The 13769-nt window shown below is 59.9% G+C and overlaps 2 protein-coding genes across 4 annotated transcripts; both read right to left on the bottom strand.

Moving 5' to 3' along the window:
• Positions 1-1603: 1603 nt before the first annotated feature.
• TNNI3 (troponin I3, cardiac type) lies at positions 1604-4978 on the bottom strand. Its single transcript, XM_055410723.2, has 8 exons — positions 4819-4978; positions 4517-4532; positions 4283-4369; positions 3811-3852; positions 3398-3529; positions 2938-3027; positions 2236-2412; positions 1604-1741 (listed from the first exon to the last, which is right to left on the bottom strand). Exons 1-8 carry the CDS (start codon positions 4827-4829, stop codon positions 1658-1660), a joined length of 639 nt encoding a protein of 212 aa, XP_055266698.1. The 5' UTR covers positions 4830-4978; the 3' UTR covers positions 1604-1657.
• Positions 4979-6416: 1438 nt separating this feature from the next.
• DNAAF3 (dynein axonemal assembly factor 3) lies at positions 6417-13106 on the bottom strand. 3 transcript variants are annotated; one of them, XM_088830352.1, is made up of 12 exons: positions 12995-13106; positions 12802-12906; positions 12411-12553; positions 11977-12070; positions 10271-10428; positions 9819-10001; positions 9120-9245; positions 8903-9025; positions 8373-8502; positions 7500-7611; positions 7256-7330; positions 6417-7172 (listed from the first exon to the last, which is right to left on the bottom strand). In XM_088830352.1, the coding sequence occupies exons 1-12, from the start codon at positions 13104-13106 to the stop codon at positions 6731-6733; spliced, it is 1803 nt and encodes a 600-aa protein (XP_088686478.1). In that variant the 3' UTR covers positions 6417-6730. The 3 variants fall into 3 exon arrangements, with proteins under 3 accessions (XP_088686478.1, XP_055266588.2, XP_055266589.2); XM_055410613.2 differs by having other exon boundaries at positions 7500-7614; XM_055410614.2 differs by having other exon boundaries at positions 7500-7614; positions 12411-12535; positions 12995-13069.
• Positions 13107-13769: the final 663 nt, after the last annotated feature.

Consider the following 13769-nt stretch of genomic DNA (forward strand, 5'->3'; position numbering starts at 1 on the left):
CCCCGAGGACGCCCCTGGAGATCGTGGGGCTGTTACCTGAGTCTGGGTCAGAGAGGCGTGAGAGAGTGGTGAGGAGAAATCTTGCTGGGCAGGCTGAAGCACCCCAGTTTATAGCCAGAGGTTGAGCCCCGCCCCAGGGGGAGGGGAGGGGGGAGAGCATTCCTTTCCTCAAAGTCTCAGCCTGGCTCTGATGGGAGGCGGCCCTGCCCGCCCCCACCCCCCACCCCCGCTCTGGCTCCACTTTAGGGTTCCAGGCACCTCCTGGATGTTCCAAGGCCTCTCCCTCATCCCAAAAGCATTGTCCAGGAATCCCGGGCTGGGTCAGGTCACCCTAGGGCTCCCCACCTCCCTGGGCCCGGCACCCTGTGCTCTGAAGCCACTGGGCTCAGCACTACAGTTGGAGGTTCACTGACGAAAGGGGTCCAAGGGAGATTTTACCCCTCCATGAAAGGGGCCCTCTCTCTCTCTCTGGGCATCCACCTCACATACGCTGTTTCTTGTCCATCTCTCCTCTGTCCCCGTGACTCTCCATCTGTGTTCGTCCGTGTGGGTCCACCTCAGCTCCTCCCCGCCTCTGTCTCCGTCTTTCTGTCCCCCCTCCCCACCCCCATCCCTTTGTCTGCCACGGGGATTCCACTCTGGTGACAACAGGCGCTAAAGCGGGGCAGCAGGTGTGTGAGGGGGTGGGGAGGGCGGTGTCAGGCTCTGTGGGACCTCACCCCCCACCTCCATCTGACACTGATCTTTTTTGGTATCCCCCTCCCCTTTCCCAGGCGAGCCGCGACCTTGAACTCTAGGGGTTCCTCACCCGTCTGGGCTTCTCAGTGCCTCTGTCTCCCTGTTTCCTGGGGGTTGACCCTGGGGCTCTCTTCCGCCTCTCTCCGCACCTCTGTGGCTCTGAATTCGTCACTCCGCCTGTCTGTCTGCCGGTCCTTCTCTCTGCGTTTCTCTGGGTGTCTCTGCCCCCCGGCCTCTCTTAGTGTCTGTCTGTGGGTGTCTGTGTCCCCAGGTCTCCCTGTGCCCGCCTGTGGCTCAGTTTCTGTCTTCTTCTTCTTTTAACACTCATTTATATGACTGCCCTGAGTCTTAGCTGTGGCCTGTGGGATCTAGTCCCCTGACCAGGGATTGAATGATTGAGGGCACAGCGCGTTAGCCGCTGGACCAGTAGGGAAGCCCCTTGTGTCTCTAGCTCTGCGTCTGTCTGTGCCTTCCTAGCTCTTGTGTTTGTGTGGTCTCTCTCTCCGTTGGCCCTTATTTCTCCCTTCCAAGGTAAGCGCGTCTGTCTCGCTGTGCGTCTCTGTCTGTCTATCCCTCTTCCTGTGGCTTCTCCCTGCGAATCCGTTCTCCCTGTGCCTCTGGGCCTCTGCCTGCCTCTCTCTGGCCCGTGTCTCTGACTCAGTCTCTCTGTGCCTTCGGGTATCTGTCTTCGGGCCTTGGGCTCCTTGGTCTCAGCACCTCTGTGCCCTCCCACATGGAGACCCAACTCTGCTCCTGCTGTGCTCTTGTACCCCTCCTGGCCCCAAGTTCTCCAGCCTCTCAAACACCTAACCACCCTCCCCGCCCCCAGTAGTAGACAGACAGCCACCCCCAGCTCAGAGAGAAGCTTTATTCCTCGGGGTCATCCTCGAGGCCTGGGCCAGGGCAGTGGGCAGTCAGCTCAGCCCTCAAACTTCTTCTTACGGCCTTCCATTCCACTCAACGCGTCGATGTTCTTGCGCCAGTCTCCCACCTCTCGGTTTTCCTGGGAGGGTCGGTCAGAGGTTATGTGTCTTCCTGGTCTACAGACTCTCAGATAGCCTCCACTTGCCCTCCCCCTGCTGGGTCACTTGTTCCAGATGTCCATTGCAGGGTCCGGTTCTGGAATACTTCTTGTTCCCTCAGACAACCCTTTCCAATATGCCCCACTTCCTGTCTCCCTCCTGCACTTCCTGTCTCCCTCCTGCACTTCCTGTCTCCCTCCTGCACTTCCTGATTCCTTGCCGCTTCCATTCTCCCTAATGCACTTCCTGATTCCTTGCTGCTTCCATTCTCCCTAACGCACTTCCTGTCTTCCTCTTCTACTTCCTGTCTTACTCTTGCATTTCCTGTACCCCTCCTAGACTTCCTGTGGAAGACCCTTAGCAGATACTTCTCCCCACAACTCCACGTGTCACCTGCCCTCAGGCTGGGTCCTAGGATTGCTGCCCACTACCTCCTCCCCTAAGCACCCCCTTTCCTGGACCGAGCCACACTCACCTTCTCCGTGTCCTCCTTCTTCACCTGCTTCAGGTGGGCCCGCAGGTCTAAGGTCTCCTTAGCCCTGGCGCCCAGCAGTGCCTGCATCATGGCATCTGCAGAGATCCGCACTCTACGCAGAGTGGGCCGCTTAAACTTGCCCCGAAGGTCAAAGATCTTCTGGTTCAGATCTGCGATCTGGGCAAAGCAATGAAGGAAGGTGGAGACCCTCCTCTTCTTCCTCCTTGTCTCACTCCTCCACCCTACACGTCCCCCCATCCCTATCCAGGCTCTCCCTAGTTCAGGCTTCTACCACCTTCAGGATGAAATCCAAGCTCCCCATACTGTAATTGGATCCCGATTTGCCTCAGCCTCATCTCTGAAAACCACCTACATATCCCAGTCCAGCTACATGCATCTCACAGGTCCCTGGCCCACACTTGAGCTGACTTACCAACACTTGAGGCTCCAGCCACAAATGTTCACAAACATATTTCCTGCTTTGTCCCCTCCTGGCTTTTGCATGTGCTGTTCCCTCTGCCTGGAACAGCATTCCCTGACAGTTTTGTGCTCATCCTTCTGCCCCCTCCCTGCCAGGTTCAGAGTTGTCCTGGGTCTCCTGGTGTCTGCAGCTGTAGGCAGCTGCAAGGGGCCAGGCTAAGACCAGAGCCCGAGGCATCCCACCCTACCCCGAAGGGACCCAGGCTGCCCAGTGCCTCCCACCTCTGTGATGTTCTTAGTGACTTTCGCCTCCACGTCGTATCTCTCCTCATCCACCTTGTCCACGCGGGCGTGGAGCTGTCGGCACAACTCCTGGTGGAGGAATGCGGTGTGTGTAGTGAGGAGAAACCCCAGGGGTTTGGACTCCTGGGTCTGAGGGAGGAGGGGCTGGGGACCTGGAGGAGTAGATTGAAGTCAGACCCTGGGGAACTTGAGTCAGAGGTTCTGAGAATCTGGACTGGAGTTGGGCTGGAGGAACCAGTCTCTGGGTTTTGAGGTTGTAGGCAGCTGCGAGGCACATTTCTGAGCTCCTAAGGGTGAGGATTGGCAAATTGGGCCCGAGGTCCTGAGCAGAAGAGTGGGGGCATCGTTTAAGTATACCCCTGAGTCCCAAGGACGCAAGATCGGACACTAGGAACCTGGGAGCCCGGGCTGGGCCGGAGTCCCTGATGAGAACAGGTACCTGGAGCTCCGCGAAGCCCAGCCCGGCCAACTCCAGGGGCTGGCACCGTGTGCTCAGAGCGCGCCCCTTCTCTCCTCGCCGCTCCTCGGCCTCCCGCTCCAGTTCCTGCTTCGCAATCTGCAGCATCAGGGTCTAGGGAGGGGGTGCCGGAACCGCGGCCCAGTATTGGGATGAGGACGCTGCGGGGTAGTCACCCTCACCGGGCCCCGCCCTCTAATCCCAGGCCGGCTTCCAGGGACCTGCCCGCTCCAGGTTGCTGTCCGTCATTCCCGGGCCCCAGCCCTCCCTCCCTGGCAGGGCAACCCTGCTGCCAAACTTTCCAGGCCCCGCCCAGTCGCTCACCCGAAGCCCCACCCCAACGCCCAAGACCCGCCCCCTGGAGACACCTAGCCTTTCCCCGGGCTCATCCGCACCTTCAGCTGCAGTTTCCTGGAGGCGGAGATCTTAGACTTTTTCTGCCGGGGTGAGACAGCAAGGAAGGATGAGGGAGGAAGATCCGAAGGGGGACGGCGAGAGGAGCATCAGAACCCCGCCCCCTCAAGTCGGGTCCCTCCTCCAACTCCCGCCCGCGGGAAGCCACGCCCCTCATCCCCATCCGCCAATCTGGGGTCTGTACCTAGGCACCGCCCACCGTCTCTAAGCGATCTCAGGTCCAGAGGCGGAGGGACTCCGCCCATAGGCAAGCTCGCACCAATCAGACGCCGGCCCTCGGCTAAGCCCGTCCCACGAAGGCCTGCCCCCTCTCGGGCTCCGCCCACGACCAAAGTCCCTTGAGGGCCCTGGCTCCGCCCCGCCTCCCCAGGACGCCGGTGCCCTAAGAACCTGAATCCAGACCCTGCGAGGCCCCCCGGCCGGCCCCGCGCCCCCGCTGGCCCCCGATCTCACCTTGGCGTGCGGTTCCGTGGCGTAGGCGCGGTAGTTGGCTGACGAGCGGCGTCGGACAGGAGGGGGCGCGGGGACCGTGTCCCCCGCCTGGGGTTGGGGGAACAGAGCTGAGTCACCACGGGGACCCCCCCAACCCCTCTCCGTGCCGTCTTCCAGGGCTGCAGTCTCTCTCCCCAGAGCCCTCCCCGCAGCCCCCTCCCTGGGCACGCGGGGCCAGCCCATGCCCGCTCTCACCGTACTGCCGCCGCTCCTGGAGGGAGAGAAACCAGGAAAGGGCGTTACTGGTGGGCCTGGGTCCTGTCTAGTCCGTGTCCCAAGGGATCCCATAGGCCCTTCTGACCACAGATCTGGCCCACCAGCTCCCCATTCTCGGTTCCTAGGGGTTAGAGTCGCAAACTCGCACCTCATTCCAACACCCGGGGTTCCTGTCCTTACCTCCCTTCTCAGACCGGAGTCCAGGCTAGCAGCTCTCACCCATCACAGGGACCCGGGAGATAACCCCCCACCCGCCTCCGGCCTCAGGAGTCCTCACTCACCGGTCTGCCATGCTGGGTCTCAGGCCAGGAGCTGAGAGAGGCAGAACCCCGGGGACAAGGAGCTCTAGGAGGGTCACGGAGGGGGCGTCCGGAGTGACCTTGAAGGCCCCTGGGATTTCTGTCTCGTCTGGTCTGCTCAAACCGCACTGAGGACACTGAGATAAAAGGCAAGGACGGGACTAAATATACTGTTGCCCCCTCCTCCCCGGGCCCAGGATTCGAGATAACAGGGCGCGTGAGGGGTGGGGTGGGCCGTGCTCCAGCTGGATCACCCCTTCACCTTGGCAGCCTGGGAATCCAGCCCCTTGTCCCTCAGACCCGGGGGTCCAGGCCCCCACCCCTCCTCCTCAGACCCGGGGGTCCTGGCCCCCAGCCCCTTCTCAGACCCAGGGGTCCAGGCCCCCCGCACCTCCTCCTCAGACCTGGGTTTCCAGGCCCCACCCCTCCTCAGACCCGGGGGTCCAGGCCCCCGCCCCACCTTCTCAGACCCGGAGTCCGAGCCCCTGCTCCTCCCCCTCAGACCCAGGGTCCGGGCCCCTGCTCCTCCCCCTCAGACGTGGGGTCCAGGCCGCTCGCCCCCCCTCCTCAGACCCAGGAGTCTAGGACCCCCGCCCCTCCTCCTCAGACCCGGGGGTCCAGGGCCCCGCCCTCCTCCTCAGACCCGGGGGTCCAGGCCCCCACCCCTCCTCCTCAGACCCGGGGGTCCAGGGCCCTCCCCTCCTCCTCAGACCCGGGGGTCCAGGGCCCCGCTCTCCTCCTCAGACCCGGGGGTCCAGGGCCCTCCCCTCCTCCTCAGACCCGGGGGTCCAGGGCCCCGCCCTCCTCCTCAGACCCGGGGGTCCAGGGCCCCGCCCTCCTCCTCAGACCCGGGATCCAGCCCCGCCCCTTCACTAAACTGCAGTCTCCTTGAGGGCTGGCACTTCTTCACCATGTTATGCTCAGTTTCAGTGCCCCAAACCTGTTACCCAGTCAGTAAAGTGTGCTGATTCACTTGAGGATACAGGTGTGGGGTGCTCAGGCTTTCAGCAGTTCAGTTCACTCACTCAGTCGTGTCCAACTCTTTGCGACCCCATGGACTGCAGCACGCCAGTCCATCACCAACTCCCAGAGTCTACTCAACTTATGTCCATCGAGTCGGTGATGCCATCCAACCATCTCATCCGCTGTCGTCCCCTTCTCCTCCTGCCTTCAATCTTTCCCAGCATCAGGGTCTTTTCAAATGAGTCAGCTCTTCACATCAGGTGACCCAAGTATTGGAGTTTCAGCTTCAGCATGAGTCCTTCCAAAGCATATTCAGGACTGATTTCCTTTAGGATGGACTGGTTGGATCTCCTTACTGTCCATGGGACTCCCAAGAGTTCTCCAGCACCACAGTTAGAAAGCATCAATTCTTCGGCGCTCAGCTTTCTTTATACTCCAGCTCTCACATCCATACATGACCACTGGAAAAACCATAGCCTTGACTAGATGGACCTTTGTTGGCAGAGTAATGTCTCTGCTTTTTAATGTGCTTCAGCAGGTAGCACATAAAAATGCACCTCTCGCTCACCCCACCCACCCCCTCCCTCTCCCATCCTTGGAGACAGACTGAGGGCAGGAAACACACAGACACCTGGAGAAGATGACTTGGCCTTTACTTGGACCATCTGAGGGCAGACCAGCCTGTGAGATGGGACGCCCCAAGCCCCCAGTTAGGAATGCGACGCCTGGGGACGAGGGGGCCACACAGAAGGCCTGAGCAGAGCCCCAGGGCTAGATCTCCAGTCTGTTTTCAGAGTCTGGGAGTGAAAGGCAGAACTCAAGAGAACAGTCTAGAATTCTAGGAATAAATATAGAATCCAAGGAATGGAATCTGAAATGCTAGAGACACCTCTGGCGCCAAGTGAGACTGTTAAGAGTGTAACTGAGTGTTCTAGAGGTGCGTCCTCATTCCAGGACCGGGATTTAGATGTCCGAGGTGGGGGGACTTGGTCTCTGGAGGAACAGTCTGATTGTCTGATTTGGCGGCCTGACTCCCTGTGGGCGGAGCTGAAGCCTCCAAGAGTGAAGCCTGAGACTCTGAGGTCAGTTTGAGGGGTTCAGAGGGTGGGGTCCCCGGTTCAAGGGGCTGCGTCCGGTCCTCAGAGGGTGGGTCGGTTGCCTCAAGGGGCTGGGCCAGGACTTCAGGGAGCGGAGTCCCAGATTCCACAGCCTGGTCCTCGTGACTGGGAGCTGAGTCCCCGGCCTTGTAGAAGCGCGCGAAGGTGTCCGAAGGCTTGCCCCCCAAGTGGGGGGCGAATCCAGCCGCCTGTGCTAGCTCCCCGACCCGGCTGGAGAACGCCTGCAGCTGCTCCTGCCGCAGGTCTACTAGGAACCTGGAACCAGGAAGTGGCCGGTTAGGGGGCCCGGCTTTCCGCCCCGGCCTGGAAGTTGCCCGCCCTGCCCTCTGCTGGCTCACTGGGCTAATTCGACAATCAGGCGTCCTCCGGGAGCCACGCAGGCCCCCAGCTCGGGGCTGAGGAGATGAACCATCCTACGGAGAGAAAAGGGGAAGGCTGAGGCTCGGACTTTGAGGTCCTGAGCGAAGAGGGGAGGCTGGGGACCTGGACACTGATTGAGGAGGGTCTGGGGGCCTGGATTCCCGGGTCTGATGGAGGAGGGGTTGGGTGAGGAAGATCTGGGCGCCTCCCAGGTCCTCTTACCCACAGGCCACGTAGAGGAGCTGGAACTGTCCCTTGTAGCAGCTCTTGTGGTGGAGGGTGTGGGCTGAACCGAGGGACAGGAAGTGGACAGTGAAGGGCTCCGGGGCAGGGGCTGCTGGGGAAGGGAAGACTGGCAGGGTTAGGCAGACACTCGAAGCTTGGAGATGACTCTCCGAGTCTGTCTTCAGGCTTTTTGTCATCCTTTCTCTTAGGGAGATCCCTGGAAAATTCTGGGAAGACTGGCCTGGCAGGCAAAGACCCATTTTACAGACTAGGCAACTGAGATTCAAGAGAAGAAAAGAGAGTGGGTGACCCATGAACACACAAGTCATTAATTCACCCGGGAGGGCCAACCTAGGTAATGGGTAGATGGAGGCACGACCAGATTTGGGGTCGGGGGATTCTCGAACAGTAATCTGAAACCTGCTGCTGCTGCTAAGTCGCTTCAGTCGTGCCAGACTCTGTGCGACCCCATAGACGGCAGCCCACCAGGCTCCCCCGTCCCTGGGATTCTCCAGGCAAGAACACTGGAGTGGGTTGCCATCTGAAACCTAGCACCTCGTTAAAATGTTCTCAGCCTCTTGAATATCTGCAAGTAGGATCACAATTCTGATATTGGAATCCAGAATGGTAAGAATGGTGTCAAGAGTTAGAAAAGGGAGAGAAATTCAAAGAGAAGAGCGAAGAACAGACCGGATGTTCGGAAGGGGAGGTCACTTGTCCAGGCTTTAGACACCATACCGGTCCATGCTTGGACTTGAAATACCCGGAGCCTGAAGCCTGGGACGAGGGTCCGGGTCCCGCTCTCCCCCAGATGTGAGTGCCCCAGCCCCGCTTGCCACCTCAAGGGAACAACCTGGGTCCGCGGCTTACCGGGCTCCGGGCTTCCCTCCGTACCGCCCTGCACCTGCTCCGGGTCCCCTTGAGAGGTTCTCGGGCGCCCCCAGGCGGCCATCTCTCGGAAGAGCTCCGCCACGTTGTGCTCGGTGATCTCGCCCGCAGTCTTTGGGGGTAGAAGGGGCGTGGCCAGACACTGAGATAAGACCGTGGGGCCAGGGTGGCAGGAGAGAGGCCTAGAGAACGCCCCCCTTCCCACGCCCCCACCCCGGAGCGGGCATCTGGCAGGCGCACTTAAATTTCCAGACTGGGCCTGGGAAGTAGAGGGGTGGGGCTCTCACGTGGACGTAGCGAGGGGCGGGGCCTGGGGTGGGGGCGGGGCCCGGGAGACGGGGGCAGGGCCTGGGAAGTAGAGGGGCGGGGCCTGCATGTGGCCGCACCAAGCGAGGGGCGGGGGCCCGAGCGGCAGGGGCGGGGCGGGGCCTGGAAAGTAAAGGGGCGGGGCCCGAGTGACAGAGGCGGGGCCTCGCGTACCCGCTCGGGCCCCAGCACCTCCAGCCTCAAACCTTGACCGGCTGCCCATTGCTGGTCCTCAGGAGGGTCTCGTCGTCCGCTTCGATGCCGAAGGCTACGAAGGGCCCTGTGGCGATGTCCCCCCAATACCCGCGCGCTGCCACGCGGTCCCCGCGCTGGGAAAGCAGGGAGAGAGGATAATGTTGGGGAACTCGGATTCTGGGGCTCCCCACCCGCGAGAAGCGGCAGCAGCAACCAGGGCGCACGCACGTGGCTCAGGAGGCGACCGGACGCCAGGGTCCGGTTGGGCACGTGATAGGCGCTGGAGTCTCTGAGTTCAAAGGCGACACCCGTGTCCCTCCAGCGCCTGAACTCGCGGGTGTGGATGACTCGGGCCTGGAGGGAGGGGGAGCGAGAAAAGAAGCCTCCGTGAAACTTACCGACCCCAGCCCCGCCTCTTCCATCCCCAGGGCCCGAGACCTCAGTCTCGCTTCCTCCTCCACCCCCAGGACCCGGGACCTCAGGCCCGCCTCCTCCACCCCCAGGACCGGGACCTCAGGCCCGCCTCCTCCACCCCCAGGACCGGGGACCCCAGCCCCGCCTCCTCCACCCCCAGGACCGGGGACCCCAGGCCCGCCTCCTCCACCCCCAGGACCGGGACCTCAGGCCCGCCTCCTCCACCTCCAGGACCGGGACCCCAGGCCCGCCTCCTCCACCCCCAGGACCGGGGACCCCAGGCCCGCCTCCTCCACCCCCAGGACCGGGATCCCAGGCCCGCCTCCTCCACCCCCAGGACCGGGACCTCAGGCCCGCCTCCTCCACCTCCAGGACCGGGACCCCAGGCCCGCCTCCTCCACCCCCAGGACCGGGGACCCCAGGCCCGCCTCCTCCACCCCCAGGACCGGGACCTCAGGCCCGCCTCCTCCACCCCCAGGACCGGGGACCCCAGCCCCGCCCCCCAGCCCTCACCCCGCGGTCGTGCAGCTTCATGTGCAGGTCCCAGTCGCTGACCCCGCGTCGGGCGTCGTACCGGGAGCCTAGGTACTGGCGCAGCCTAGAGTCCCACAGGCGGCTCATGGGGAAAGGCTCGGGCCCCTGCTCCCCTCCGGCCCAGAAACGGAACACGGCCTCCAGGGCGTCGCGCTCGCGGAACTGCGCGGCCAGGCCGGCATGGGGGAGAACGAGGGAGAAGGGGCTGCAGGGACCGCGGCGTCTGCCCCCGACCCTCCCTTCCCCCGCGGGGCGTGGGGAACGATTCTCGCGGCTCTCCGCTGAAGGGACCGAGGCTCCGAGAGCAGACGCCATATGGCCCGGTGGGAGCCGGGGAGCCCTCAGCCCGCTCCATCCACGCAGACCCTGTTGGACGGCCCGGCAGCCACCCGGGTCCCCGGCGGGGACGTTCGGAGGCCGCGCGGAGGCACCTTCAGGGCGCCCAGGCTGAGCCAGGGCAGCTGCTCCGCCAGGCGGTCGGGCTCCGGCACCAGGTGAGCCAGGCGGCTGGCCTGGGCGCGCACGAAGGCCGCCACCGGGGGGCGCAGCAGCGCGTTCCCCCACACCTCCAGGAAGGTCTCGCTCCTCTCTATGGGGAGGGGGAAGAAAACACGTGGAGGGAGCAGAGGGTGAGTCCACTCGTGAGATCCGTGACGGCGACGCATACCCACTTTATGGTGGTGATATTCTTCCATAGCGGTGTAATGAACATGGCGGACCCACGCAAGTTCGCCATCCATTCCCAAAACTGAAACATGACGACTAACTTACACCTCACTTGGGTCTCCTCGCCTATTCCTACCCCCGCCCCCGCCCCGCAGGTAACCCCAATCCTGAATTTCCTGCTTAAGTTTCTCTTGCCTTACAAAAGGAAAGGTTAAAAACTAAAAAAGGAAAGGTTATATATAGATATAGATGGAGATGAAGATTTATGTGTGTTAGCAGAATCTTATAAGACGGAACTAGGACTTCCCCGGTGGTTCAGCAGGAAAGCATCTGCCTGCTAATGCAGGAGACCAGGGTTCAATCCCTGGATCAGAAAGATTCCCTGGAGAAGGGAATGGCAACCCCCTCCAGTATTCTTGCTTGGGAAATCCCATGGACACAGGAGCCTGGCAGGCTACAGTCCATAGGGTTGCAAAGAGTTGGACACGACTGAGTGACTAAGACAAGACAATTTACCTTTAGTTGTATACACAATATATATCGATATCAACATATAATTTAATTTTAGTTGTTTAAGAACCTTAAAAGAGAGAACGATATACTTTTAGTTAGGTTAGATAAGTTCAAGAGCCTTTACAAGGTGCATTAAGAAATCTGTGCAATGTCTTCTGAAAGCCCCGGTATGTTAATAACACCTACCATCCTTAATCATGGTAACAATAATCGCTAATATGTGTGGAGTGTATATCATAAGCCAGGAGCCATGCATTTTTTTCCATTAAACCCTTATAAGAATTCTATGGTGGAAGAACTTTTAGGATGTTCATTTTATACATGTAGAAACAGAAGCCCAGAAAGGGATAGACACTAGCTCAAGGTCACACAGCAAGCACAGTCAGAATTTGAACACAGCCTGCCTGAGTCTAGACTTGGTTCTAGGCACCAAGCTGAAGTTTTTGTTACTGGAAAACAGTCAATTTCCCACCCAAATCCTCCTTCTCCCCTTCCTCGTTATAGTCTCACTTCCAAGGATGCCTCCTCCAGGCAGATTCCCTGGGGTTCATACCTCTCACTAGGGGAGACTCAGGCCTGAGGGAGGCTTTGGGCAGGATGGAGCTCAGCTCAGACAAATGGTCCCCACATCCGGGGGACTCATGACCTCTCAGGAAGTCCCTGGATCTCTTTTGGGCTTCTCCCTTATCAGGAGGTTTTGAATGCTTACACTGTGCTTAAGCGCAGTTCTGAGAGTTTTATGTGGATTATCTGCTGGAATTCTCTGAATGATTCTCAGAAGCATTCTTTTTAGCCCCATTTCAAAAGTAGGAAGAGCTGAGGCTGTAAGGGCTACCAAGTGAGTGAGCAAGGGAATAGGGAACAATGTGCAACGTGCTTAATTTCACCATTGAAATGCCAGAACTCCTGCATGAAGGGGGAAGGGGCTGGGGGCCAGATGGCCTGGGTCTTTGCTGACCTTGCAGCCCCATCTTCTCAGGATCCTCCAGGGCTAGGCTGAAGATCAGCACGTGTCGGGCTACAGCTTCCAGATTATTCTCCAGCACATAAAACTAAAAGGATGGGCAGGGAAGAACGATTCTGAGATCTGTGTCCCTGGCTCCCAGCAGACCCAGGAATGGGAAACCTCAGCCCCTCCTCCACAGGACCCCGGAGACTTGTGTACCAGTCCCGCTCTTTCAATCACAGAAACGTAGGCACTCAGAACCGTCGTCTCCGTCACTATTCAGGAGGCCCCATCCTTAGACACTTCAACCCAGGAGCCCCCAACTCCAGCCCCACCCTTCCCCAGGACCTAGGAGTCTGGGTCTCCAGTCCCCTCCTCCCTCAAGGATTCAGAAAATTGGGCTATCTTCATCCTCCTCCTTCCAAGACCCCATAATCCCAGCTCACGTGGAACCTCCTTCGAGGCCAGAGAGCTGCCCGGGCCAAGGTCCGTAGCAGGTGCCGCCCATCCACTGAACCCAACAGCAGGACATTTAGCTCGGGGGTCTCGTGCTCTGTATCGGCCTGCGAATCTGGATCCACAGGAGGGCCTGATAAGACGACAGCAGGCTGGAGTTTGCGGCCTGGAGAGCGTCCCCTGCAGCCACCCTCAGCAGGACTTGCACCCCTGGCCTCGGTTTCAACCGGAGCTGTGCCTCTAAGCGTTCCGGAACTCAGAGTCCACAGAGGCATCTATGCTGCCCACTGGGCGGGGGGCGCCCTTGGAGCCCCCGAGAACGTTAGCGCGCTGTCTGCCAGGCTGCGTCGCGAGATTTGTGATCCTGACCGGGGGACTCACTCTCAGCCTGCAGGTCCACTGCCGGGGACAGGCCCCACCAGGACACAGAACCGAAGCCCATGCCCGAGCCTGCCGGCGTAGTCATCGCCGTGCGGTCCGGACAACCTGGGAATCCCCAAACATCGAGTTTCCGTTGCCCACCCGTTCCCCTCGCACCTGCCCCAACTTCTCGCCCCTTTCACACCCGCCTCACCTTTATCCTTCCAAATAACCCGAGACACCCCCTCCCTTCCCGCTCCGGGGTGCGGTAAAGTCCGAAGGCCCCTCCTCAACTGCTGCCCATAGTCCCCGCCCTTTTCAATCATTCGGCCAATGGGAGTGTGCGGGCTGGTACCGCCGCGATAAACTGGCCAATGAGAGTGAGCGTGACCTGCCGGCTGCGAACTTTTGGCCAATGGAAGCGCTGAAGGACGACCACAACGGGCTTGTGGGCTTGAGGACGCGGTCGTCATGACGACAGAGCGGGCGAGGGGGCGGGGCCAGGAGAGGCTGGGACCGAGCTTGGGGCGGTCGAAATTTCTGGAAGCAGGAGGCCTGGCTGGATCCAACGTTTAGACAGAACGGAACCGAATCTTGATTAAACCTAAGTTAAACTGAGGTGAACTAGACCTCAAACTGTATACTTCTGTGTCCCCATTTTCCCTCTCACTGTGGCTCTACCACACAGGACTTCTCTCACCAAGTGGGAAACACAGTCAAGTGCTGGGACCAGCTAGCACTGGCCCCTGGTTGCTAAATTTTAGGGAACTTTGTGACCTGGTTGTTACACACAATCATTACTAAAAATTAGGTTTACTAAATTAATTACTAAAAATTAAATTCAGTAAAATACACTAAATAAAAGTAACCATAGTCAAAATTCACCACTTCCTATTTTATTATATTTTACTAGTATCAATGGTCTCAAGGTTAGTTACAACTATTGTACCTGCAGGAAGAAAATGCTATTTTAACGCAGTCGTTTAAGA

This window comes from Moschus berezovskii, chromosome 22 (assembly GCF_049115385.1).
Source record: "Moschus berezovskii isolate FMDL1 chromosome 22, NW_MosBer_1.0, whole genome shotgun sequence".
Lineage (NCBI taxonomy): Eukaryota > Metazoa > Chordata > Mammalia > Artiodactyla > Moschidae > Moschus > Moschus berezovskii.